This window comes from Eumetopias jubatus, unplaced genomic scaffold (assembly GCF_037043125.1).
Source record: "Eumetopias jubatus isolate StellerSeaLion01/CBP00866 unplaced genomic scaffold, mEumJub1_p1.0 scaffold_14, whole genome shotgun sequence".
NCBI lineage: Eukaryota > Metazoa > Chordata > Mammalia > Carnivora > Otariidae > Eumetopias > Eumetopias jubatus.
Window position 1 is genome coordinate 773,074 of NW_028274820.1, and position 26,701 is coordinate 799,774.

General features: G+C 51.0%; 1 protein-coding gene across 1 annotated transcript; it reads right to left on the bottom strand.

Annotated features, from left to right (window-relative positions):
• Window positions 1–13,557: 13,557 nt before the first annotated feature.
• Window positions 13,558–22,718, bottom strand: H2AZ2 (H2A.Z variant histone 2). The gene is made up of 8 exons (XM_088018671.1): window positions 22,627–22,718; window positions 22,463–22,555; window positions 22,188–22,327; window positions 21,737–22,137; window positions 19,106–19,183; window positions 16,630–16,743; window positions 14,701–14,830; window positions 13,558–13,888 (listed from the first exon to the last, which is right to left on the bottom strand). Exons 1-8 carry the CDS (start codon window positions 22,716–22,718, stop codon window positions 13,827–13,829), a joined length of 1,110 nt encoding a protein of 369 aa, XP_087874797.1. The 3' UTR covers window positions 13,558–13,826.
• Between the last annotated feature and the right edge of the window lie 3,983 nt (window positions 22,719–26,701).

Consider the following 26,701-nt stretch of genomic DNA (forward strand, 5'->3'; position numbering starts at 1 on the left):
CCACCCCCACCTGCTCGAGATACCCCAGAATCTCTGTGCTCTTGCTGCAGTTCTGCGGGCTCCATGGTTCCTTCTCCCCAGGTCTAGCTGGATGGCAGAGTTCAGTTGATGATGATGAAATAAAACCTAAACCACAGTTGTCAGGCCTTGTCTTGGGAGGGGCGAGTCCGTACAGCTTTGATTCGCAGCAGCAGGCTTGCTCCCCTGATCCAAGGAAATAACCGGCGCAGGGTGTCCCTAAAAGCATGTGGGTGAGGGGTACATAGGCTGGGACTTGACGGGCAGGGGCCAGGCTGGACCAGAGCTCTGGGGGGGGATGGTGACCGCTGCGGGAAACAGTCCTAGCTCCTTGTAACCCTTCGTTTGGACCGGAGTCTGGCACTCCTCACTGGGGTGCTAGGTTTTCTCCATTCCCACATGAACTCCCGATTTTCTTTTAAGATTCTGAGAAAACAAGTTGGGGCGGAGGGAGAAGCAGGCTCCCTGAGTAGGGAGCTGGATGCCAAGGAAAGTGGTGGGGAAAGGCATGCGGGGAGCCCAGTACTGTGTCTGCCTCTTAGGCTCCCCTGCCCTGGTCCTGCAGGCCTGCCATGGTGGGAACTTGATCATCCTGAGCCACGAGGTGCGGTTGAGGTGTGCCTGCCCCCGACGGGGAGCTGCGCTTGAGACCCAACTGGGCAGGTGTGCGGCGGGCAGCTCGTGCAGGCTGAAAGGTCTAGAGCTGTTACAGGGTCTAGAAGTAAAGCTAGGTACACTGCTCCCCGCAGCACCCGTTCCCGCTGGGGTCTTGACCCAGGAGCCATTTCTGTCCGAATGGGGTCAGAATGTTTGCAGCTTGTCCCGCTGCTGGCAGGTTCCCTCTGCACAAAGTGCTGGTGCGTCTGCCGCTGTGTCATTTTCTGCTGCCCTCTGTGGGGACGGGCTGTCTGTGCGCAGCTCGTGTCCAGGTGGGGATAGACCACCTTTCCTCAACCCGGCCTGCTTTGTTCCTGTAAACGGGTTGGTCCTGGATCATCCACGCCCGGTCGGTGGTTGTGTCCGTCCAGCGAACCGATCTTGGACAGTGATGCCAACGCATGGTGCCAGGTGCCAGAAATGCGGGGACCTAAGTAGCTTCCTGTCTTAGCTGGTACCGTGCTGTTAGCCCCTGGACTGAGATCCCGCCTGGTCCCGACCGGCTATCGCGGAGAGCTGACCAAGTGAGGGGGGAGAACTCATCCTTCCCGTTCCTGTGGGTCAGGAGTTAGCGCTGCGCAGCGGGGGCCTCCCCGGGCCCCGGGCGGGGGGGTGGGGGTGGGGGGAGGGTCCCGAGGCCGGCGGTGTGCAGCGGTGGAAGTCAGTCGTCAACCTGTCACACACAGGACATCCCGTCACGGTTGCTATGTTCCGTTGGGTCCGGCGCACACTCGAGGGGAGAGGACCACCCAAGGGCGTGTAGAACCAGTGAGTGGGGATCGCCGGGGGCCACCTTAAGAAGTTGCCCACCATCAGTGCATCAAGAGGGCTGCAAGGGAGACCAGCAGCCCGTCTGGCTTGCCTGTCCTCCGCGGCATGGTCCTGCTTCCCTCGCCACAGGCAGCCGTGGTTCTGATCTTCGCGCCTGGCCATCTCCTGCACCCATGTGTCTCCCCGAAAACATACTGACCTTAGTTCTCAAAAAGAGAGAAGCAAGCTCAGACCTATGCAGAGTAAGGGTAAATCGGCCCTCTGAGGAAGGCCCCCAGGAGAAGGCAGGTCGGGCAGGGTCTGGATTCTAGTGTGGCCTCAGTGTCCCCACGCCCAGGGGAGTTGGCCAGCCGTGCTCCCTGGAAGGCAGGGCTCACCCGATGCCTTTCGCACCTCTGAAAAAGGGGCAGAATCCGTAGAATCTGCAATGTCTGGTTCATGTTCAGGTTTTCCCCATTGGCCTTGGAACGGGTTTGTTCGGTGATTCTCCTACAACTGGAATGCCTTCCCTAACGCCCTTCTCCGCCCAGCCGGGACCCAGCCCAGGTTCTTCTTCTGTCTCTGGTCTCCTTAAATCCACAACGGTCCTTCCACCTTTTTTTGCATACTGTAATTTCTATTGACTTAAGAACTTTATTGAGATAATTATACACCATAAAATTCACCTTTTTTTTTTTAAAGATTTTATTTATTCATGAGAGACAGAGGCAGAGGGAGAAGCTGGCAGAGAGCCCTATGTGGGACTCGATCCCAGGACGCTGGGATCATGACCCGAGCCGAAGGCAGACGCTTAACCGACTGAGCCACCCAGGCGTCCCAAAATTCACTTTTCTTAATAATTGTCAGTGAACTTACTGAGTTGGGCAATCGTCACCCTAATCCATCACCCCAAGAAGACCCCATCCTTGGGCCCATGTGCTGTCACACCCGCTTCCACGGGGGGAGAAGCAATCCCAGGACCCCGGGATCATGACCCGAGTCGAAGGCAGATGCTTAACCAACTGAGCCACCCAGGTGCCCCCGCCTGCACTTTTCTTTATGTCATTGGCTCCTTAAGTAGCTTGAGACGTTGACTTTGTGGAACGTCCTCGATTCTGGAGCTTCCCGATGTCACTTGTCCGTGTTACTTACTTGCTTGTTCCTCTGGCTCTTGGATTTTCTGTAAACTGGAAGTGAGGCTGAGAATGTTAATTAGTCTCAAGCTGACCATTTTTAGCAGGAAGACTTTGTGGGTGATGCTGTGTGCCCTCGATCCTGCCTCTTGTGGGGTGCATGCGACCTCAGGCCGACTCCGCGGTGAGGTGGCGCTGCCCGCCACACGGCCCCACTGGAAGGGGCTCTGTCCCCTTCCCACCAAGCAGGTGATGCGTGAGTGACTCTTTGCTTCGGTGTGAAGACCCTGTTCCCAGACCTTCTGCCTGATTGCTCTGCTTTACCATCAGTTAATGACCTTGGCCTGAATCAGTTACTCAGTAGCTGTAAAAATAGAGTAAATTTCGAATCTCTCCCTCTTCTGGTTACTAAGGACTCACAGATTTTTACTAAACCTGTTACAAACAATACCATTTTTGACGCTCACACCATCCCCAGTCTGACAGCACGAGCCCCTCTGAGCTGACCTCTCTGTGGCTTCGACCTGGTGCCTGCAGTCACTGAGCCCTCCCTGGCCTGCTCCCATGGCTGCAGTTACAGCAGGGTCTGTGGAGAGAAGTAGACACATGCATCCAAAAGTCACCATCTAGGGGCGCCTGGGCGGCTCAGTCGGTTCAGCGTCTGCCTTCGGCTCAGGTCATGATCCCGGGGTCCTGGGATCGAGCCCCGCATCGGGCTCCCTGCTCGGCGGGAGGCCTGCTTCTCCCTCTGCCCCTGCCCCTCCCCCCGCTCATGCGCGCTCTCTTTCAAATAAATAAATTTGGAAAACAGAAGTCACAAGCTAACCTCGGGTGGATATATTCCTGTTTCCCACAGCCGCACAGCGTCTGTAGGCTCCCACTCTGGGCTCACTTGACAGCGAGTGCTCACCGAGGCACACGGGCCGCGCGGGTACCGGAGGACCAGTGCGCGCGCGTGTGTTTGCTCGCCTCCCTCCTCCTCCCCCCTCCCCCAACTGGACTGTTTCAAAGCAAATTCCAGACACATGCACAAATGTCTTAGTACATACTGTGTCTCCAAAAGATGTGAATTTCCATTTTTAACATAACCAAGAATACCGCTATTTGCATCTAAAATAATGATTCCTTAATATCATCAACGATCCAGTCACTTTCCAGTGTTTTCAACTCTCTCAAGTGTTTTTTATTCCCGGTTGGAATACTTTATCCCTGTTCATTAGAATGTGGATCCAAATAAGATCCATGGAGCTTGCATTTTGAAAGGGTCGCTCTGTGTACTGAGTGTAGACTGTGGGAGGTGGGGGGGCCTCCAGGGGCCGCTGAGTCATCGGGGCGAGTGGTGTGCTGGGACCAGTGCGAGGTGGTCACCGGTGAAAATTAAGTACACTTACTTTCATGGCAGGCGTGCCTTTTATTGATTGATTTTACCAACAAAAGCTGTGTTTATTCAGGAATAAAAGAAATTTGCAGGGGCGCCTGGGTGGCTCAGTCGGTTGAGCGTCTGACTCTTGATTTTGGCTCAGGTCTTGATCTCGGGGTGATGGGATGGAGTCCTGCATCGGGCTTCAGGCTCAGTGGGGAGTCTGCTTGGGATTCTCTCTCTCCCTCTGCTCCTCCCCCACTTGCACACCCACACTCTCTCAAATAAATCTTCTTTTAAAGATTTTATTTATTTATTTATTTATTTAAATTGGGCTCCACGCCCAGCTTGGGGCTGGAACTCACAACCCGAGACCAAAAGCTGGAAACAGTGCAAATATCCATCACAGGGGACTACTTACATGAATGACAGTAATTGATTAATTTATAGTAGCCTTTCCGATCATATTCCTTTATTATCCTGAACTCATAATTTCCTTACCTACACAATTTTGCAAAATCACGTGTCCTGAGTGAGCACGATGGGAGAAGGGAGGGAAGTCACTCATGGGGATGTCGTGCATTTCTCTCTGAATGCTTGCGTCCAGGCAGCGGCCACTCCCAGGTGCAGTGGGAGGTTGGGGTGCACCCTGTTCATGTGCAGAAGCACAGGGGTGCACGCTGGGTGTCCCTAATCCCGTGGATGACATCACACGGCTTGCAGCAATGGTGACCGCGCTTCCTGCTGGTGGCCCTGCGTGGTGGTCGGCCTGGGAAATGCCAGGATGCTAGCATTTTCAACCACCAAGAGTGTGTGCAGTGTTCACATGTAAAAGGGATTTTTAGACTTCGGTTATCATATATGAGTTTCTCATGTGCATGGACATCTGGCGGATGGTTGAGCGCCAGAGGGGTGGTCTCATGCATTTCGAGGGGTCCAGCCCTGCCCCATCCACTTTCAGGGACACACGTTTCCCAGGAGCCCCCTCACTAAACGTCACTGACAGTCACAGGATGTAGCTGTTAAAAAAAAAAACAAGGTAGTACATCTCCAAAATAGCCTCCAGTAGACTTTAGATGAAGAAAATCAAAGTAAAGAGCAGGAAGACGCCATATAACATATGGTACAGTTTTCTGCAAAAAGCAGAGTGGAATGTATTTTGGGTGATCTGTGCCTAAATTCTAAATACCCCTTGGGAGTGTCCGGAAGAGCAGCGTCCCCGCGGGCGCCGCCGGGCACTCATTTTACCTGTGTTACACTGTGAGAGCCTCAAACACACACATTCTGAAATGAATCAGCAGCATTTGGCTCAGTTCAAAATGCTTCATGTAGCCAAAGCTATTGCTTAAAAAAATTCCATTTTGTTCATTATCCCTTAATTAGGCAGTTTTCAAAAATGAAACCTAGAAATCACCCAGACTGCGCACGACAGCGGGACACACGTCTCCGTGAGCGTCCCGGGGCCGGCAGGTGGCATCTCGCTCAGTCCGCAGAGGGACCGTCCTCAGCCACGTGGCTGACTCTCCCACCGTTGGGCTCCAAGGGTGAACTGGAAAGGGTTGGTTAGAAACTCCCGACTCGTAGAAACACCTTAAACATGGGATTTTTTTTAAAAAGATTTTTATTTATTTATTAGAGAGAGGGAGCGCACAAGCAGGGGGGGAGCGGCAGGCCCAGGGAGAGGGAGAAGCCAACTCCCCGCCGAGCAGGGAGCCCGACGCGGGGCTCCATCCCAGGGCCCTGAGATCATGACCTGAGCCGAAGGCAGACGCGTCACTGACTGAGCCACCCAGGCGCCCCAAATTGAATGGATTCTTGGTGAACCCAGAAAGGAGGCAATAGCTTTTGACCCGTGAGCCCGTTATATATGCGGCCAGGTGCGCCTGTCACACCGCTGACGACAGATAATGAGGCGATGCCCGCGCTGTGATCTGCCCATTCTGCCTCTTTACCAAAAGTGCTGGTAGCGCCCAGGACCCCGTTGTCTCTCCCGCCGCGGGCGCCATGCTCCGGTGCATGGCGCTTCCCCCTGATGAGACATTCTGGCCAGTGTTCTGCACCCCTGAAATCACACGCAGGCCAGGATGACGACGTGGGGAGGGGGGTCAGTCGTTAAACTCAGCTTACATCCAGGCTTGCCACCCATTTCTCCTTAAGATCTGCCACGTCCTTGGCCCGATCTGGTGTTCCAGAGTGCATGGGGAGGGGGCAGAGTTCTTGAGGACCCAGAACTTTTCTGAAGCCCCCTCCCTGTCCCTGAGGACTCGCTGGGGGGTGCGGGGCTGCTGAGAGGGGCCTGGAGGGCCTTCAGGACCCCGTGCTGAAGGCCCTGTGGTGCGGGCTCACCCCCAGCGCCCTCTCCTAGGCCGGGGAGTGGGAGCCAGCCCCAGGGCCGGGCCCAGGTGCCCAGGGGCAGAGGGCCCACCTCAGCGGCTGGGATCGCTTGGCATCAGGCACATGGTGCTGCGGGTCCAGAGTGAGTGGTGTCCTGTTCACCGGTCACATGGCCAAGCCCCGTATCTGCACCTGCATTCCCCAAATCCATCCCTTTATGTTCCAGGTCAGAGCTTTTCAAGGGAAGGGCCACGGCTCCCCGATCCTGCGGAGGGCTGACCAGGAGCGCCAGAGGCTGGCCTCCGGTCTTTCCTCTCCGTGCGCTGGTTCAAGATGATCAATATCGGGAAATCCTGACGGCAGCAGGGCCCGCAGCAGAGTGCTGGGGAGCAGGGCTGCGAGGTGCAGGCGAGCCTCCACTAAGCCATCCTGCGAGCCGGGAGCTGCCCTGGTCGGACTGAAGGCGGAAGGCTTGCGTGAAGGACCCAGTAATTCATCTTTCAAAACTTGCGCACCTGGGGTGCCTGGGTGGTTCAGTTGGTTAAGCGACCGCCTTCGGCTCAGGTCATGACCCTGGAGTCCCGGGATCGAGTCCTGCATCGAGTCCCACATCGGGCTCCCTGCTCGGCGGGGAGTCTGCTTCTCCCTCTGACTCTCTTCCCTCTCGTGCTCTCTATCTCATTCTCTCTCTCTCAAATAAATAAAATCTTTAAAAAAAAAAAACTTGCGCACCTGAATTTTCATTTGTTAAAAATAAAAAAATGAGTGGGAACGTCGGCTAGGCTCTCCTAGTCCACGTTGTGCAGACGGGACGAGGGTAGAAGCCAGGACGGGACTAGGGTTTCTCTCAAGAACGACGTGTGAATTTGAAACCGCTCCCTTTGCCCTCCGGCAGCAGGCGTTCCCGACCAAGCCGGGGCCTCGGGGCCCGCGGTCTCGTGCAAAGCGCAGCCTGGTTTGGGAAAAGTCCTAACGCTTTTGCCTGCGGGAGGTTCTTCCACTGGGCCCTTTGCCCCTGGCTGTGCCGGCGCAGGCCTCGCGTTTCCCTGCGGTAGAATACGGCGCGTCTACACAGACACAGCCACGTCTCCTCCACATTCGGCGATCCGGCTCTCCGCACGTTCAGATGGTCTGTCCTAAGCCCTCCCCCGCTTCACCACGTCCTCTCCGACGCCCCCGGGGCTCGTCCTTCCGGCTCAGACCACAGCCTCCCCATCGGGGTCACTGGGTGCACACACGGGCACAGCACAGAGGCAGAAGGATGAGGAGCACCACTCACACAGCACCATCCCCTTCGGGGAGACATTCCCACCTCCCCTTCCTGCGGAACGCGCTCCTGCGGGCATCCTCCCCCGGCCCCCGTTCTCCCCAGGAATGCATCCTTCCCTAGCCCCTGGTCCTGTCCCCACTGCTAGCAAGGTCCTCTCTGTCACTTGCTCAAACGTTCTGGGGTCTTCCAAGCCGTCGGCTGAGCTCGGAGGTGTTCGTATTTGGACCCTTTTGAACATTTCAAAACACTTTTTTTTTTTTTTTAATTTTAAATACTTTGAACAAATCTTAAAAGGTGTTACTTGATAAAACAATCTGGACAGTGGGAGGGACCGCACCAGTCCTCGGGAGCCCTGTCGGATGCCGCACGTGGCCTCGTGCACCCGTCCTTGAGTGCGGCCATCAGAGAGCCACTGGTGGCCTTCACATAAAGCGTGGCTGACCTGCAGGACAGCAAAGAGCCAGGGACAGGAGGAGCGGAATCTGGCAGCAGAGGACCCGGCAGAGAAAGGGCTTCACCGTGTGCATTGACTCAGCCTAGGAGCTGAGTGTGACACACTAAAAGGGACGCATTTGGGGGCCATGAATCTGGCAGTGATGCGTCGCATGGGTTGAGACAGGGAGGCTGGGCAGGAGGTGAGCACGGCGGCCCGGGTGGTGAGTGGGAAAGGGTCCAACTTGGGGCACGTGCAGGCAGAACCGTGAGCATCCAAGATCAGGATGCATGCTCTAGAAAGCACGAACACAAAACCGGACTCCCGTGAAACACGTGGGAAGTGTGGGGGCTGTGCTCACCGGTGGGGCAGAAGACAGGAGGACGTGGCATGGGAATCGAGAGAGAACTGAGGTCCCGGACGGAACTGGGAGACAAACAAACGGAGGCCTGTCCAGGGGCTGGGAGGGACTCGCGGGGCTGGCGAGCCTGTGTGCAGGGAGGGTCCGCTGAGTCCTGCCTCTGTGCACACGGAGGCTCACGAGCACCCCACACGTGCAGACGCTAGAGCGCTTTGTAACCCACCAGACAGGCACAAGGTCATCTTGGGCTCTCCGCGCGAGGTGTTAAGACTGAGCTCTTCCGAGTGAAGTCCAGACCCGTGCTCATCTCCCTCACGTGCTGTGGTGCCCTTCACGCCACCAGGGCCTGGAACCTGCAGCCAGACTGGCCTGAGTTCAACTCCAGCTCTGCGGCCGGCCGGAGCCAGCGAGCGGAAGTCCATGGATCTGGATTTCTTCGCTTTCTCAGATTGATTTAGGGGGTTAGAGACAAATCCACAGAAGACGTGTGGGGAGTTTTCGAAGAAAATGTGTAGTGACCTTCCCTTTCTAAGCTCGGAGTCTCACCCGATCACAAATTAACTCCCTACTTGTACATTAAGAAAAGCTGGTCAACTAACTGGTAAATTGTGGCAAAGCCTGTTTTTGCCAGGATGGGGGTGGTCTTCAACTTTGACACATTTCAGGCTGACTCCTTCCCTTGGGACTCCTCTATGAACCCCAAATGCAGAAACGGATGCCAATGATACCACTTCCACCCCCATGCCCTCGCCCTTCCCAGAGCCCGAACGCCCTCAAACTCCGACCTCAGCCGGGATGGCCGAGCGGACGGAGAGTGGCCAATGCACATTACCTGAAGCCCAAACAGATAGAACATGCACAAAGTGCTTTGAAATTACTTTTGATTGAAGCTCCTCTTCAGCAGGTAACAAATCTTGCTCAGAATCTGATTCATGTATCTGAGAGGCAAATGTCCTTAAACTCCTTCAGCCCTTGGCTGAACTTGGCACATACCCCAGGGGAATCTTGTTTCCCCAGATCCTCAAAACCTGTCGGTCATCTGCTATAACGACATGATCCGGCTGAGGAACACCTTCCCTTCTCTAACAAGAAAGACCAGGACAAACAGAGCATAAAAACATCAGGCAAATGAGGCCCATCCCATAGATGAATAATTACGTGATAAAATAGAGTAAAATATTAATTGCAGACTCTAAGAGGTAGGTATAAGATTTATTGACTGCAAGGACGCCTGGGCGGCTCAGTCGGTGAAGTGTCTGCCTTCGGCTCAGGTCATGGTCCCAGGGTCCTGGGATCGAGTCCCGCATCGGGCTCCCTGCTCAGCGGGGAGTCTACTTTTTCCCTCTCCCCATCCCCCACTCACACTCTCTCTTGGTATCTCTCTCTCTCTCTCGAATAAATAAAATCTTAAAAAAAGAATTACTGACTGCATAATGATTTTAACTTTTGTACATGTTAAACAATTTTCATAGTAGGGACACCTGGGGGGCTCAGTCAGTTAAGCGTCCGCCTTCGGCTCTGGTCATGATCCCTGGGTCCTGGGATCGAGTCCCTCTGCCTCACTCTCTCTCTCATGGATAAAATCTTTAAAAAAATTTTTTTCATAATAACATGTCAAAAAGAACCACTGCACTATCAACAAATTATAAGGCAACCTACTCAATAGAAGATATTTGCAAACCATCTATCTGGTAAGGGGTTAATATCCAAAATATAGAAAGAACTCCTACAACTCCATGGCAAATAAACAATTTAATTCAGGGCGCCTAGCTGGCTCATTTGGTAGAGCGTGTGACTCTGGATCTCAGGGTTGTGATTTCAGGCCCCATGTTGGGTGTAGAGATTACTTAAAATTAAAATCTTAGGGGCACCTGGGTGGCTCAGTCGTTAGGCGTTTGCCTTTGGCTCAGGTCGTGGTCCCAGGGTCCTGGGATCGAGCCCCGCATCGGGCTCCCTGCTCTTTGGGAAGCCTGCTTCTCCCTCTCCCACTCCCCCGGCTTGTGTTCTCTCTCTCGCTGTCTGTCAAATAAATAAATAAAATCTTAAAAAAAAAAAAAGTTTAGATGTTAGAGTGGGTCTTAGTTTTTAAATTTTTTATTTATTTATTTTTGGAGAGGGAGGGGGCAGAGGCAGAGGGAGAGAGAATCTTAAGCAGATTCCATGCTGCGTGGGAAGCCCAATGTAGGGCTTGATCCCATGACCCGAAGATGACCTGAGCTGAAATCAAGAGGCAGCCCCTCAACCAACTGAGCCACCCAGGTATCCTGAGGGTCTTTTTTTTTTTTTTAATATAAAAAACCTCTTTTTAAAGAAAAGCTTTCGGGATGCCTGGGTGGCTCAGTCGGTTAAGCATCTGACTTCGGTTCGGATCATGATTTCAGGGTTGTGGGATGGAGCCCTGTGTTGGGTTCCACACTCAGAAGGGCGTCTGCTTCTGCCGCTCCTTCCGTCCCACCCTCGCTCTCCCTCAAATGAATAAAATCTTTTTAAAAAGATCAGGAAAAGCTTTCTCTTAGAGATACCTACGATGGCACTACAGAGGAATTATGAAGGCTGAGACGCACTTGAACACAAGCCGGGGGGTACGGGGGGCATGGGGCATGGGTACACGTGAAGCAACAAGGACCACCTGTGGGACGAGTCCAGTGGTCTTTGTCTCCATTAGAAAACAAAACAAAAACACAATCCTAGGAACACAGCAGTTGAGGAACTACAAAAGGAAGTTGGTATCTGAAGCAATTCTCTAGAAAATTCTAGGAAACTGGGGCACCTGGGTGGCTCAGTCGGTGAAGCGTCTGCCTTCGGCTCAGGTCGTGATCCCAGGGTCCTGGGATCAAGCCCCGCATCGGGCTCCCTGCTCCGCGGGGAGTGTGCTTCTCCCTCTGCCCTTCACCCCACTCACACCCTCTTGCACACACGCTCGCTCTAATAAAATTTTTTTTTTCCTTAAGATTTATTCACCTGACAGAGGGAGAAGCAGGCTCCTCGCTGACCCTGGGATCATGACCTGGGCCGAAGGCAGACGCTTAACCATCTGAGCCACCCAGGTGCCCCTAAATAAAATCTTAAAAAAAAAAAAAAAATTCTAGGAAAAGACACTATTCTCTGTTGATGACTTTTGCCTTCTTTTCTGTTGCTACTTTGGCTTCTGAAAAGGATTAAGACTTCACACAGGCATAACTGTGGGCCCTCAATATAGAAACTTCTTCAAAACATGCGCTGAGATGATCCAATCAGAATTTGATGTTTTCTCCTCCTGCCTTGTAAATCAAAGAGCAAAAGCTCTGTACAGAATTCCAGATGCAGAAGGAACCCGCGAGGACCCCCCATCCCAACAGAAGCCCGCATCTGGCCAGGGATGGTTCACGGGGGCCAGGACTCCCCGGGACAAGCTGAGGTGACTGCTGGCGCAGCCTGACCAGCCGGCGGGGCCGCACACAAGAGACACACAGGCAGGGGTTAGGTGCCCCCTGATGTGGTCCAACAGGAAGTTCACAATGTTACCTCGGAATTATTTTTGTGAAAAAGCAAAACGGAATACAAACCAACCCGTCTAGATCTGTCAGTGCACAGGAAATCCAGGGGACAGAAAAACATCTTAGATACCATTAGGATGCAGTCAGGAAAATCCACAGAGACAATTCTGTAGAGAGACAATTCTGTAGAGAAAATTCTTCAAAAAATAAATTGTAAGAAAAACAAAGAAGGAAGAGAAACCTATAGATTGAAAAAGAACAAGAGGCATCAACAAGGGCGCCTGGGTGGCTCAGTCCGTTAAGCGACTGCCTTCAGCTCGGGTCATGACCCTGGAGTCCCGGGATCGAGTCCCACATCGGGCTCCCTGCTCAGCGGGGAGTCTGCTTCTCCCTCGGACCCTCTTCCCTCTCATGCTGTCTCTCATTCTCTCTCAAATAAATAAATAAAATCTTTAAAAAAAAAAAAAAGAGGCATCAACGAAATGTTAGGATACAGAACGTGCCGGGGCGCCCGGCTGGCTGTCGCAGGAGCGTGCGACTCGGTCTCGGGGTTGTGAGTTTGAGCTCCACAGTGGGCGCAGAGGTAACTTAAACAAACAGATACAGAACATGTCCAGACCTTGATTCAAGGTCTGTAAATAGCTGAGAGGAAAACTTGAACACTGAAGGGATCTGATACTATAAAATGCTGTCTTAAGATTGTGATTATGGTCCAAAAAGTGCCCCATCTTTAGACTCAGTAGGTACGCAGACGTAAAAATAAATCATGCCTGAGACAGGAGTCAAACAAATCCACTGGGAGGAGGGATCTGGTGGGCGTACAGGTAAAAAAAAAAGCTGACCACAGGGTGACTGCTAGCAGTTGGAAGAGGAGCACACCGGGGTTCATTGTACCATTCTCTTTATTTTTCGGTATTTTTGAAAATTTCCATAATAAAATAAGTCTTTTAAAATGAGTTTTGTTTTGATAGTGCTACATTAGCAAGCATTTAAAAATTTTCTTTTTTAATGAAGACTTCCCAGCAGAAAATAGAACTTTCTGACGGACCATTAATTGGTACATTACTTAAATCTCACAAGTTACTTAGAAACTGACAAAGTAAAATATTTTCTAAAAATATGGCACAAATTGCTGAATGTTATACTTTATCAATAAAAGACCACTAAAAGCTGGGAGTTTAAGTCAAGACAGAGAACTCTGACAAATTTAACTTTAATTCCAGGTAAGTGTGGGCTCTGGAGTCAGCCAAATCGAAGCTTGTATTCCAGTTCGGCCGTTTTCTGTCTGCAAGACAAATGTCTTCTGGCTAACGGTAACTTCTGTGAGCCTCGGTTTCCCTATCTTTAAAAGTGGGTGTAACAGAACTTCTTGATCACTAAAGCACTTAGTTCAGGGCCTGCCACTTAGGAAGTGCCCGTAAATAATCCAGAACAATCCCACTACCCCATTTCATCAAATCTGAGTGTACGTTTTCATCCTCGAGGCACTCTGGGAATCGGAATGCCTCTCCTAACTGCTGGCCTACCAGGGTTCAATTGGCAGTGTTTCCTTCCTTCGTTGTGTCTAAGATACTGGTGTGTACCGCAGATGGAGGGCACCTAAGAGTCGATGTGAGGTGACGCTATCAATCCTGGGAAATCCGTATTCCCAACTTCTGTTTTAAAATTATTACGAATATAGGATAACCGATTTGAAATTTAAAAAATTTCAAAGGAGAAGCACAATAGTTCCAACACATGGCAAACAGAACAGTTTTGAGACAAATTATTTTTGTAAAAAATGGTTTATCAATTCCATTTTTGTATAAAACACACGGGAGGACCCTAGCCAATCAACACACAGGTGCTGCCACATGGAAAGGTACTTGATCCAACTTGGAGCCTAAGAACGTACAAATGTCTCTGAGCGTGTCTACAGTAACTGTCTAGGCTTTTCCATCCGCCTCTTTTAAAAATCCCACATACCCCCATTATTCCTTCTGTCCCAGTTACAGTACAATGACGGGGAGGAAGGGGGTTGCTTAAAACGACGCCCTAAGCGGTTTTCTGCTGTCCCTTCTTTCCAATCAGAGACTTGTGGATGTGCGGGATCACACCTGGAAGGAAACGAGCAGAAACAGATGAGCCACTCAGTGCCTCGAGGACGAGCGACCACACGAACGCCAGTCACTGGAGCCTTTCACAGGGTACTGTGTAGTACCCAAGGCTCCCGCTCTGGGGGTCTAGGAACCCCACTAAAACTATGCCAAACAAACAGCACCCACAGCCTTTAGGGGGTTCTCTGAAGGTGACCCTGCAAGGACTGAGAACCACGGCTCACATCTCACCTGCACTCATCCCGACACGCTCCATGATCTCAGCCCTGACTTTCAAGGGCAATTCCCTGAGCAGTTTCTCAAGATCATTTTTAAGACACAGTTACAGGGTATGGGAAATATTTTAAACACTAGTTTCAAATATCATATATGAGCTTTAGACAAGGAGCTAGCTATAATAAAAGTAGCACTGTATTTAGCTACAAGAAGAAGTATGTATTCAGATCAGGATGAACAGAAGCCTTCACCGTAAGGGACCCAACAGTGAGGGACTTCAAGTAAGTGTGTGTGTTCTAGCTGCCTTCACATGCGCTGGTGATCACTCATCTCACTCGTGTCTTAGAAAGGCCAACGACCGGGCGCCTGGGTGGCTCAGTTGGTTAAGCGACTGCCTTCGGCTCAGGTCATGATCCTGGAGTCCCGGGATCGAGTCCCACATCGGGCTCCCTGCTCGGCGGGGAGTCGGCTTCTCCCTCTGACCCTCTTCCCTCTCGTGCTATCTCTCATTCTTTCTCTCTCAAATAAATAAATAAAATCTTAAAAAAAAAAAAAAAAAGGCCAACGACCGAGGCTGAAGAGGTAATCATACGTACCACCCCCAGCGATGGTAGCCTTGATAAGAGAATCCAACTCTTCATCACCACGGATCGCAAGCTGCAAGTGGCGCGGAGTGATCCGCTTTACCTTGAGGTCCTTGGAAGCGTTGCCTGCCAGCTCCAGCACCTACAAAGCACCCAGAGAGGGCACGTCAGAGGGTGAAGGGTCTGAGGATGAGCGGAGACTTGCAATTATAGCAAGAAAGATCCCTGCAGCATCTGCACACAACAGATACATGAGCCGACAACACGGGTTTTTCACGCTTCTGAAGCTTTTAGAGGAATCTCCTTACTTCACTGGGCCCCTTTATATCTACTTGCTGTAGGAACGCTAGACACTTGAGCAAGAAACCTGCTCCTACAGAAAGAAGGGCGAGGGAGAACACTATCCCTTCGCCAAGATTCTCAATGTGAACATCTAGGAAAATCATTCTTTTCCTGTAGTCTATTTTTGCCCAGCCCTTAACGGCTGGGATGTATTTCTTAGTACTCATAGAAATTTAAAAATGTAATGAAAGTAATTTCTCACTCAGAGTTTTTAACATCTCTGGGCCCTATAATCTGCAGGCAGGATGCTTTCTTCTAGAACGGGAATTTTCAACTAAAAGAATTTCAAAGTCCCAGCTGGCCATAAAACTGCATCTTTAATTTGTTTTTTCTGCCTCCCCAGACTATACTAGCATTATACAGCCTCTGATGAAGTCCAACAGAAGTAACTCCCCAGAGCCGTGTGGAGACGGAGAAGCAGGAGCCCTGGTGTGCACCGGAAGCCATGGGCACACTTTACAAACCGCCGGGACCCTACTCCGTTCTCCCAAGACTCCGGCTGGTCTGGGGGGCGGCCTGGTACCAGCATCTTTCGAAAGCTCCCCAAGTGATCCTAGTGCAAAGCCAAGGCTGAAAAGTGATTATCCCTGACCTTAGATTCCAGTATTTTCTTTACTTCTACTAATGACTAAACCTCCAAACTTAAGTATCTGGAACATTCTGAGCCAGAAGACTATGCCTCCACATGAATGAAAGAAGTGCACCCCTCTTCAAAGTCTGCTGCTAAGCACACGCAAACTGGTGTGAGCTGCAGGAGAAAGGGGGGCAGAGACCCCCCCCCAACACTAAATCCCTGGCTCGGACCTTACAGAGACAAGACTGTCTGTAGGTCAAGGACTTGGGGACGTTAACGGAACGGCAGCGGTGATAATACACAGATCAAACTTCCATCTTTCAGCCTCGGTCCCAACCACAGCCCTCCTGAGGAAGAACCTTCCCTGTTTCTACCAGGTTGGCTATCACCACCACCTGACTTGCTTACTACTCTAGTTACTTCCCTGGCTTGGGATGTGGCTGAAGGAATTTCGGAGCCTTAGAAGGGGCCAGAATGGAGGCACTGCTGATCCATCACCCGACTATTAAGAATTAATTAACTTATCTTCTGAAATGTCAAACTGACCAAGATACAGCATTTTATGCATACGACCCCACAGAGAACCAAAAGGATCCATTAGGTCTTTTACCAAATTCCTTATCACCACCACGTATCTGTGATTTTAAAAAAATGTATCATCACACTGGCTAACCTTTACCCCATCCCAAATCTTCAGTCACAAGGAGTTTCTGGTCTAACCTCACAAAGATCACATAGCAGTGATACGTATAGTTATGGCTCCCTGCGTTACTAGTATGGTATTGAAAGTATGTGATGCTCCTTTGTCACGTCGCTAAAAAATACGGATTGCTGACCCTTGTCTGAACTTTGAACAAGAGTACATCAAGGTGCCTTATGACCCTGGTACTGGGTAACAAGCCAGTAAGATGCACCCAAAAGTGCGTATGTCTTTTTGTTTTGAGCGCCGACTCCATGGGTTCCGGCCCTTCAGAGTGCAGGCCCCTTCCGGACCCGCCCCCCAACACAAGACACTGCCCGCAGACCTCCGCAGTGAGGTACTCCAGGATCGCAGCACTGTAGACAGCAGCCGTGGCACCGACCCTTCCGTGGCTTGTAGTGCGAGTCTTCAAATGTCTGTGGATGCGGCCCACGGGAAACTGAAAAGACAGACCATCAGGATGGGAAGCACCTGAGAGTCTTATCATCATACCACTGCCTGTGACCGAAGGCTGAGTAACGGGGGTCACGCAGGAGAGAAGGTAAGTTTGGTTGTGCATATCAGAAGTCAAACCTATCTAGCAACGAACAGTTCCTAGGACCTGTGCATATGTCCTAGTAAGGAGCCCCAAATCTTCATGCCACTTACTCTCCTGAGGAGAGAAGAAAAGGTAGAACACCACGAACCAGTAATTCAACCCAAATATGGAGCATCACAGCCATGGGCAGAGAAACCTCGTGGTGCAGCATCCACCGCACGTCCCACGGGGCCTCCTGCTGTGTCAGGATCATTAATCCCTTTACCCCTTCACGGAACAGCCACATGGGACTTCCTCTCCCACCACCTTCCTCAGGCTCCAGCACCACCCTTCCTTGCTCAGTTTCAAGAGGTGATCCGATAGCTAAGAAAAACTAACACCATTTTCTCACCGGGACTCTTTCTGAGAGGAGGAACTTTCTCAGCTCCAAGGGGTCCTTGTGCCGCACCCCTGCGCCCCTGACCGCCCCCACCCCACCCCTACACTGCTTCTCAGCACCACGGCAGCTCTACCACCTTCCCACTCGCTCCTTTCATCTGCACCTCACTCAAAACAACTCCATGTCTGCGGCAACGGCTCCAGTTTGTCTACATATCTCCTTTCCAAAGGCAAGACTGACTGACTGATTTATGTTTAAGTAGGCGCCACGCCCAGCATGGAGCCCTACTCGGGGCTTGAACTCACCACCTGGAGCCCAAGAGTCGGACACCTAACCGACTGAGCCACCCAGGCACCCCTCCAAAGGCAAAATTTAAAAGGAAATCCTGAAACCCTAACTTTCCTGTCACCTGTTATATTCCAATGCAAACCTGGCTTTTGCCAAACAACATTCTTGAAGGTCAGTGGTAACACTTGAACTGCCAAATCTAGTGGCCATTACTAGATCAAATTCTTGAGGAGGAAAAGCACGGTATTCTGTTTGTTTACACTCCTTCACTAAGTAATCCTGAGCTCCCCCAGAGGAGGCATATTAGGACCCGCAACCCCATTTCTTCACTGGCTGCAGAGATTACACAGAGTTCTAATGGTCTTCCAGTTCAGGCTGGTCTTCAGGCTTTTCTTTCTCTGACTCAAATACCATGTGTTTCTGAGGGTGCACCCGGGTCATGTCCCTTTCTCATGCTCTACAGAGCAAACGTCCATAGCATCAACTACCAATTTTACATACGTGATCTTAAACTTGTCATTCTTTCGATCACTCCCTCTTGGAAAGGGGGCTCAGATCTGTGACTTTTGGATGTCGTGTGTGTGTTTTGCTGGAACTTCAAATTACTCACCTGAAATTGATTATGTCATAACCTGTTTCTGCTACAAGACCAACTCCTCTGACCCTCAGATTCTGAGCCTTAGGGAAACCTTTCTCCCCTTGCCTCTCGACCCTATGCCTCCCCTTCCCTTCGTGGAGGACACACACATGCCTCCCATTCCTTCCGCCCCGCTCTGGCTCAGGTCTGTGTTACCTGACCCCTAAAAGCACCGTAACAGCCTCCGCTGTCTTCCTGCTCTCACCTGACCTTTCCAGGTTTACACGATGCTCTAAAATACAGCAGTTACCCTCAAGGCAACTTCACCCCCTTCCTTCAGGACCTCTGTATCATGTCACCCTCTTGCTCCAAAACTTTCAGTGGCTCACCACAGCCAAGAGGATAAAAGCCCCAACATTACAGTTTGGCCTTCAAGAAGGATCTTGAAGAATCCTTTCTTTCCTTTCTAGAAGGATCTCTTATATACGGGGAGTAATTCTCACTCATTCAGAAAATTTTGAGTTTGGGATTAAAGTTGCAACAACTGAAATATAAGAAGTTTGAAAATATTTAGTGTTTTGAGTACATCACTCCAGTCTAAAACTGAAGCTATTGGGGAAATGTTCAAAGGACAAATGAATAGCCCATTATTCTACCCAAAATTCTATCTCATCCTCAGAGTTCCCATACCACTACAGATACGTTCTCCAAAACAAAAATCAAAGCAGACTTACTTTATGTGATACAATTTATAAAAGAGCCAGAACCATACTTACAATCTAGAAATAACAGATTTTAAGAGAGCTAAATCACAGAGTTCATTTAAGGTCATTTCACGACTTGTTTTCATTTAGAAGACTACAAAGTAAAAGACTGTTGTTTTAGGATTTAAATATAGACCAAATAATCTCATTAAAAGGCCAGCAATACAAATACATTTTCATAATTAATGAAACATCTATGGGTCTTGAATCGCAACAATAAAGAAACTAACAGTGAATTACGAGAGCATCAATTACCTGCAGACCGGCTCTCTGGGAGCGAGACACTGCCTTAGCCTTGGCCTTCCCACTGTCCTTTCCGGCTTTGCCTCCAGCCTACGTGAAAAAAAGCTCCAAATGTAGAGTTGAAAATGCTATTTCAAAAATATCTGGGAAACAGTTTCTTCCAGTTTTACCTCAGGTAGTTAAAAAAACTCTAGGTGATCTCCTTCCTCAATTTCAGATATACATGTGTTATATCACCATTTATGAATTTATATAAACATGATGTCAAACCTTAAATACTTATTTAAAACGAGGTTCCTAAAAATTAATGTAGGTTAAATTTAACCCTGAAGAATCTTCATCAAGTCAATATAACTTTTACGCTGTAAATATTTCACAATGAAATAATATTTTAAAAACATTAAAAAAAGTTAACATGTATCATTTCCACAGAAACAGTCAGAAGTTAGCTATTTGGGGAGAAAGGAAAAAAAGCACCTTAAAAAAAAAAACCAAACCCTCAAAAACTTACACCTGGAAATAGCACGTGACCCAGCAATGCCACCCTGGGTCTCTACCCACAGGACTGAAAGCAGGGGCTCCAACCGCGCACGTTCACAGCAGCCCAGACAGAAACAGCCGCGGCTCCGGAGGTAGAGAATGCTGCGCATGCGTAAAACGGACGCGTGCTCTGCTAGAGGCCACTCTGGCACCTGCGCAGACATGGACAGACGCTAAAGACGCGACCCTAAAGGACAAATACTGTTGACGCATCTTACAGGAGGCACCTGGTCCAAACCAGAGGGGCAGAGAGAAGGGTGGTTGCCAGAGGCTGGAGAAGAGCTGGAACAGAGGGTTAGTGCGTAATGGGTGCAGAGTTTCACTGTGGGAAGAAGGAAGAGTTTTGGAGATGACTGGCAGTGCTGGCTGCATAACAGTGTTAACGGACTTAAGGCCACTGACCGGACACTAAAGAATGGCTAAAATCGCAAATTTTGTTATGTATATTTGCTTCCAGCTTACACTAAAAGGGTTAAACAAATCCTACTATCAACAGATAGCAAAAGAAATGTTCCCAAAAAGTCTTCCCGTTCACAAATAGGACATCGTACAGAGACGCAAGGGAAAATTATGCAGCCATTTCAACAAATGAGATGCAGGTATGTGTGATACAGAACGCCCACAAAAATATTTCTTCGAGAAAAAGGCAGAGGATGTCCAAGTGCAGTGAGCTTTTACTTCTGTAAACATGGGGTATTCCACACACAGGACGTGTGCACATACATTTCCAGGAGATCACACAGCAAGTCAGACAGTTAGCGGCCTCTGCGGAGGGAATAGCAAGAATCCGACCTGAGAGAGAAACCAAGGTTCTCTTTTGGACCGTTTGATTTTACCGTCCCAATCTACGACGGCTTCAGTTTAAAGAAAAAAAAAAAAGGCTGGTTAAAATTTAAAATCAGTTTGCAAGATTGGCCAGCTGTTTCAGGGAGTGGAGGCTAAGCTTTGGAACCACAGATCCCTTTCTAATGTGTTTCTTAAAAGAATGTGTAAGCTACAGGGGCGCCTGCCTTCGGCGCAGGTCCTGGTCCCAGGGTCCTGGGATCGAGCCCCGCCTCGGGCTCCCTGCTCCGCGGGGGGCCTGCTTCTCCCTCTCCCGCTCCTCCTGCTTGTGCTCCTGCTCTCGCTGTGTCTGTCAAGTAAATAAATAACATCTTAAAAAAAAAATTGTAAGCTACAAAAATCAATTGCACATACTCCGCCCAACTGCATATCTCAGTTGGTTTTTTGTTTGTTTTTTTTTCTCAGTTGGTTTAATGTTTAGCTCCCAAAACGCTAGTAGGCCTTAGCAGGTATTAGAAACAGGAAAAAAGTCCGCAAACCAATTCCTAGCTTCCTTATATTCAGTCCTTCAGCAAGAGAGAAGGCTTGGGCGCCGCCAGATTTCTAGAGCACGCACTTTAATAACTTCTGGCCACACTGCCACACAGTAAGAGGATTCTGTTTAATTTTGGGGTTTCTGACTTCGGCTGACACATCCTCACTCATTCGTCCAATACAGAAAGCGTTTCGGCTGTGCCCCGGAGTCAAAGGTTTACAGTGACGATCGCTGTCCCCAGGGCCGAGTCAGGAAGTAAGAACTAGCTCTCAATCACAAGCCGCCAACTACCGGAGCCCGAGGTGACTCTGGGCACGCGGTGCCAGCCTCAGACCCGCGCTGTGTGCCGTCCCACTCGCTCGGTAAGACGGCGGGCACCAAGCCGCGGGCTGTCCGAGCCTCAGAGGGGCAGCGGCCCGCGTAGGTCCGCGGCCGGGGTCGGGGTCGGAGGGGCTCCGGCCGGCCGGACACACCTGCCCGCCGGCCCCCGGGACGGAGGGGTTCCCGCCCGCCCGACACCTGCCCGCCGGCCCCCGGGGACCGCGGCTCCGCAGCAAGCCGACAACTCGCCGCCGGCGGTATTTTTAGCTCCCGAGACCGGCCCGTGCGTTCAGCCGCTGGCGGAGGGACGCAGGTCTGCGGCGCTGCCCGGGGAACACCGCGGAGAAGCTGCCCGCCCGCCCGGGACACAGGCCGGCCTCACGGCCCGCTGCTCTCGCTGCGCGCCGGCGCCACGGCGGGCGGGGCGGCGTCGCCCGCCGCCGCCGCAAGGCCGCCACCCTCACCATGGTCTCGGCCGCTCCCGCCCTCGCTCCCGCCGAGCCGCCGCCGAGCCGCCGCCCCGGAGTTCCGACCGCCGCCGCCGCCGCCGCCGCCGCCGCCGCCGCCGCCGGAGCCCGGACAATAACCGGGGCCCGCTTCGCACCGCCCCAGCCAATCCCCGCTCGCCTTGCTGGTTTGAACCCCGGCGGCTGCCCAATCGTGCGACCCCTTCTAACCAGGCCCCGCCCCCGGCACCTCCTCCCTAACGGCTGTTTGTTTTTGCACACGGCACGTGGGGGCGGGGCCTCCAGCCCCAACACCGACGCGCCTGTGTGCGAGCGGGGGCGGGACCACGCGCGGCTCTCGGCCTGTCTCCCCGGCTCCAGCCCGACGAACGGAGGGGCGGGCCAATGAGGGCGGACGGCTGGCGGTAGCCAGCCAATGAGAACATCGCCCGCGAGCAGGGAGGCGGGCCGCCGTGAACGACGGCGGGGTTAGCCAATGGGTGGGGCGACCGGAGGCGGCGGTGGCTTTCCCGCGCGTTCTCTGCGCCCGCTCTGCCGTCTGTGAGGAACGCTTGGGACGCCGGCGACTCGGGGCCTAGCTTGTGCGTGCTGCTTCCCACAGGCCGAGGCCCTCGGTGGCGGGCGTTCGGGTCCCGGCGGCGCCCGAGAGCGGACAGAACGCGGACACCCGGAGTGCGGCCGGCCTCCCCAGGAGCGGCCCCGCCGGGGTGCTCCTGCCTTTACCTTTTCCCGCGCGCGGCGCCCTGCGTCGGCCTTTGTCCCTGCTCTCGCCTGCTGCCCCCCTCCCGCGTCCGCGCCGGGGCTTCGCTCATGCGCCTGCGGGGCGGGCACGGAGCGGGGGCGTCCGCACCGCCGGCGGGGACCCCGGAGGTTTCCGTGGGGGCTACCTGTGGGGTGCGGATGGCCCCGGTGCCAGCGCCCCCTCGGGCCGCCGGGGTGGGGGAGGGGAGGGGGTGAGGAGCGGGGTTGGGCCCAGCATCCGCGAGGCCGGCTCCGGAGCAGGTACCGTCGGTGTCCCCGGCGCGCCCCGCTCCCCCTCCCCCCCGCGCCCCTGCAGACTCCGCCCCTCCCCGCGCCCCTGCAGGCTCCGCCCCTCCCCGCGCCCCCCCCCGCGCCCCTGCAGGCTCCGCCCCTCCCCGCGCGCCCCCCCCGCGCCCCTGCAGGCTCCGCCCCTCCCCGCGCGCCCCTGCAGACTCCGCCCCTCCCCGCGCCCCTGCAGGCTCCGCCCCCCCGCGCCCCTGCAGGCTCCGCCCCCCCCGCGCCCCTGCAGGCTCCGCCCCTTCCCGCGCGCCCCTGCAGGCTCCGCCCCCCCGCGCCCCTGCAGGCTCCGCCCCTCCCCGCGCCCCTGCAGGCTCCGCCCCTCCCCGCGCCCCTGCAGGCTCCGCCCCCGGAGACCTGATCTGTTGCCCTCGCTCTCGGTGTGTGATCCACACAGGGCACCTCGTTTTCCTACGGCCGCCCCACGGTGCGGGGCTTAGGTGAGCGCTAAGCGCGCAGCCTGGGGCCCTGCACATACCTCTGCTTTGCCGCCTGCTTCCCTGCTGGGTTTTGCCGACAGGGAGCAGTGGAAGGAAACCACAAGACCGGCAGGGAGAGGGACGCAAGTCTGTCCGCTTGCTCTGAGCATCACCCAAGCAGTGCTTTACTCCTTCCACAGCTGTAGCTGAATCTCTTTTCCCAACTCCAGCAAAACCGGACTGGTCACTCCCTCCCGCTCAGCAGCCCAGCTAGCTCTTCCTCAGGTGTGAGCTCCAGCCCACAGGTGCTTCCCCTAGGGTTCGAAGGTTTTCCTTTTGTTTCTTCAAGGTAACTAGCTGCAGGTTGTCAACAGCTTAGAGTCCTCCGTTTACCCAGTATCAGTTAACAACTCTATGCAGTTAACAATCCTTTATATCCTCTCTGTTCAGACAACTGGTGTGTTTTCTGGAAACTGAGTGGCTTGATTGATAGGCACAGGATATGTATATTTGTAATATTTTCCTGTGAAAAGTTTTAAATGGGGACACCTGGGTGGCTCAGTAACTGAGCGTCTGCCTTCGGCTCAGGTCATGATCCCAGGGTCCTGGGATCGAGCCCGGGCTCCCTGCTCAGTGGGAAGTCTGCTTCTCCCTCTGCGTGCTGCTCCCCCTGCTTGTGTTCTCTCTGACAAATAAATAAAATCCTTAAAAAAATAAGTTTGTTTAAAAAACAAAGTTTTAAACGTATGCAAACGTCAAGTGAATAATGCAATGAACTTGAAGTACTGCTCACACAACCAGTGACCATGGACTCCTGGCCACTTTATTTTAGATTCACATTTACATCTGCCCCACCTCTAGCTGGGTTACCTTGAAGCAAATCCAAAAGGAAAGCAAAGGAGCAACAAATGTTTCTGCAGCAAGATAGTTTCCTTACAAAAACCTTCGGTCACCTTGAATTTGTGCAATGCGCACGCATTGTTTCCTTACACAACAAAACACAAAAGAAGAGCTAACTAAAAGCAAGCAGAAGGAAGAACATGATACAGATTTGAGAGGAAGTGGAGAATAAGAAAAACAACAGAACGAGATCAATGATGCTAAAAGTTGGTTCTTGGTAAAGATCAACAAAATTGACAAACGTTCAGCTAGACTAAACAAGAAAACGAAAGGAGGATCCAGATTAGTGAAATCAGAAGTGAGAGAGGGAAGATCACTACGGACCTTACAGAAATAAGGACTATCAGGGAATGTTTTTGGACAACTGTGTGCCCTTAATCTACATGAAATGGGCAGAGTCCTGGGAAGATAGAAACTCCCAAACCAGACTCCAGAAAACAGTAGAAAACCCGAATACACTTAGGACAAGTAGAGAAATTGAATTAGTAATTTAAGATCTTCCTACAAAGAAAAACCTAGTCTTCACTGTTGAATTCTATCAGAAGAATTAATACCAATCCACCACAAACTCCTTCAAAAAATAGGAGGGAACACTTTCCAATTCATTATTGGAAAGTCCCAGTATTACCTGGGGACTAAAGACCCTATAAGAAAACAAACAAACAAACAAACAAAAAACTCACACACTAATCTCCCTTACAAATATAGAGACAAATTCCTCAACTTGTGAAAACAGACTCAGCCACATGTAAAAAGGCTTATATCCCGGGAATGCAAGGTTGGTTCAACATAGGAAAATCAATGCAATATGCCATATTAGTAGAATTAAGGACAAAAACCACATGATCATCTCAACAGAGGCAGAAAAACATTTGACAAAATCCAACACCTTTTCATCATAAAAACACCCAGCAACTAAGATTAGAGGGGAATTTCTTCAACCTGACAGAGGCCATCTATGGAAAAACCAGTGCTAGTACCATACTTAGCGGGAGTGACTGATGCAAAACCCACATTTCTTGATTTTAAAACATCATGGGGCGCCTGGGTGGCTTAGTCAGTTAAGCATCTGCCTTCGGCTCAGGTCATGATTTTAGGTCCTGGGATCAAGTCCCGAGTTGGGCTCCCTCTTCAGTGGGGAGTCGCTTCTCTCTCTACCCCTCCCCCACTTGTGCTCTCGCTCACTCTTTCAAGTGAATAAATAAAAAATAAAACTTACCACAAAGCCACAGTGATCGAGATGATTCAGTGCTGACATAGGGTGGACAGATCAGTGGTATCGACCAGAGTCTGTCTTTGGTCACTTGGTATTTGACAAGGGCTTCGAGATGATTCAATGTGCAAAGCACAGGTTTTCAGGAAATGTCACTGGAAGCTGCCTGAAGAGAATTTGTTTTCTTTTTCTCATTCAGTCATTCACATAGAAATGCATTGCCAGGAAATGAATCAACATTCAACAATGAATTATTTAGGGTGAAATGTGGGTTGGCTTTTGAATATTCTTTGGTATTTTCTAAATTGTGTTCCTTGGCTATGTGTCAGCTTTATAAGTGCCTTTATAAAAAATGCATTTAAAAATATTTCAATTTGGGGCGCCTGGGTGGCTCAAATGGTTAAGCATCTGCCTTCGGCTCAGGTCATGATCCCAGGGTCCTGGGATCGAGTCCCGCATCGGGCTCCCTGCTCCTTGGGAGCCTGCTTCTCCCTCTGCCTCTCTCTCATGAATAAATAAATAAATAAAATCTTTAAAAAAATAAAAATAAAAAAATAAAAATATTTCAATTTTACATGGGGGAGAAGTAAAATAAAAAATTCATGTGATAATAGAACAAATGACTACATTTTTCAAGAGTTAAAACTCACACAGCCTTAAAATTTGAGGGCCTGCTCCTCTGTGCTAGACACCATCCTAAGTGGTATCTTCTATACGTGCTTTTTAATTCTTATAATAAAAAGCAAAGTACAATCTATGATCCTCATTTTATATGTGAGAAAGATCCAGAAAGGCCGTGTGAGTTGTGTCAAGTCATTTGTAAGCAGTCTCTGATTCTTTTGACTCTACCAAATTTTGATGCTACAACACGGGAGACCCTCTCGATTTCAGTCTATTGCAGGACAGAATATACATTTAAATTTAAAATATGAATTCCACTAATAGAGTCTGTCCACCAGCTGAGATATTCTAGAGTGCTCTGCCAATATTTAATTTGTTCATCCTTCCCTTCCTTCTGAAGGGACCACATTCACTGTTTTCCTATTTCCCAGTGTGGCTTCCTAATAATTGCAACTAAGAGTTTCAAAAGCTGAAGTTTCTTTCCTTTTTTTAAAAATTTTTTTTTTTTTTACCAGCTAAAATGTATTTCTTTGGAAATAGCGGAGAATGACGATTCAGGACATACCAAAAGCTGATGTTTCTTACCAATTCATGCATCAAATGCTCGAATGAATGGTTTCCAACTGATTTTGGACAAAATACCACCAAAATTTAGAGGTCTTGTTTACAAGGAAAAAATGTCAATTCAGTATACATTGATTTTCAAAGGCTCAAGGCTCAAACATTTTTTTTTAAGATTTTATTTATTTACTTGTCACAGAGAGAGAGACA

What these genes read in the sequence shown, in the direction of transcription:
- H2AZ2 (XM_088018671.1), bottom strand. Translation starts at nt 22,718, where the DNA reads ATGCTGGGCCCAACCCCGCTCCTCACCCCCTCCCCTCCCCCACCCCGG. An exon ending in GGCGCCGCGCGCGGGAAAAG is followed by an intron (nt 22,328 to 22,462) that starts GTAAAGGCAGGA and finishes TGTGGGAAGCAG; the next exon opens with CACGCACAAGCTAGGCCCCG. An exon ending in CCCAGAGAGCCGGTCTGCAG is followed by an intron (nt 16,744 to 19,105) that starts GTAATTGATGCT and finishes CTGTCTTTTCAG; the next exon opens with TTTCCCGTGGGCCGCATCCA.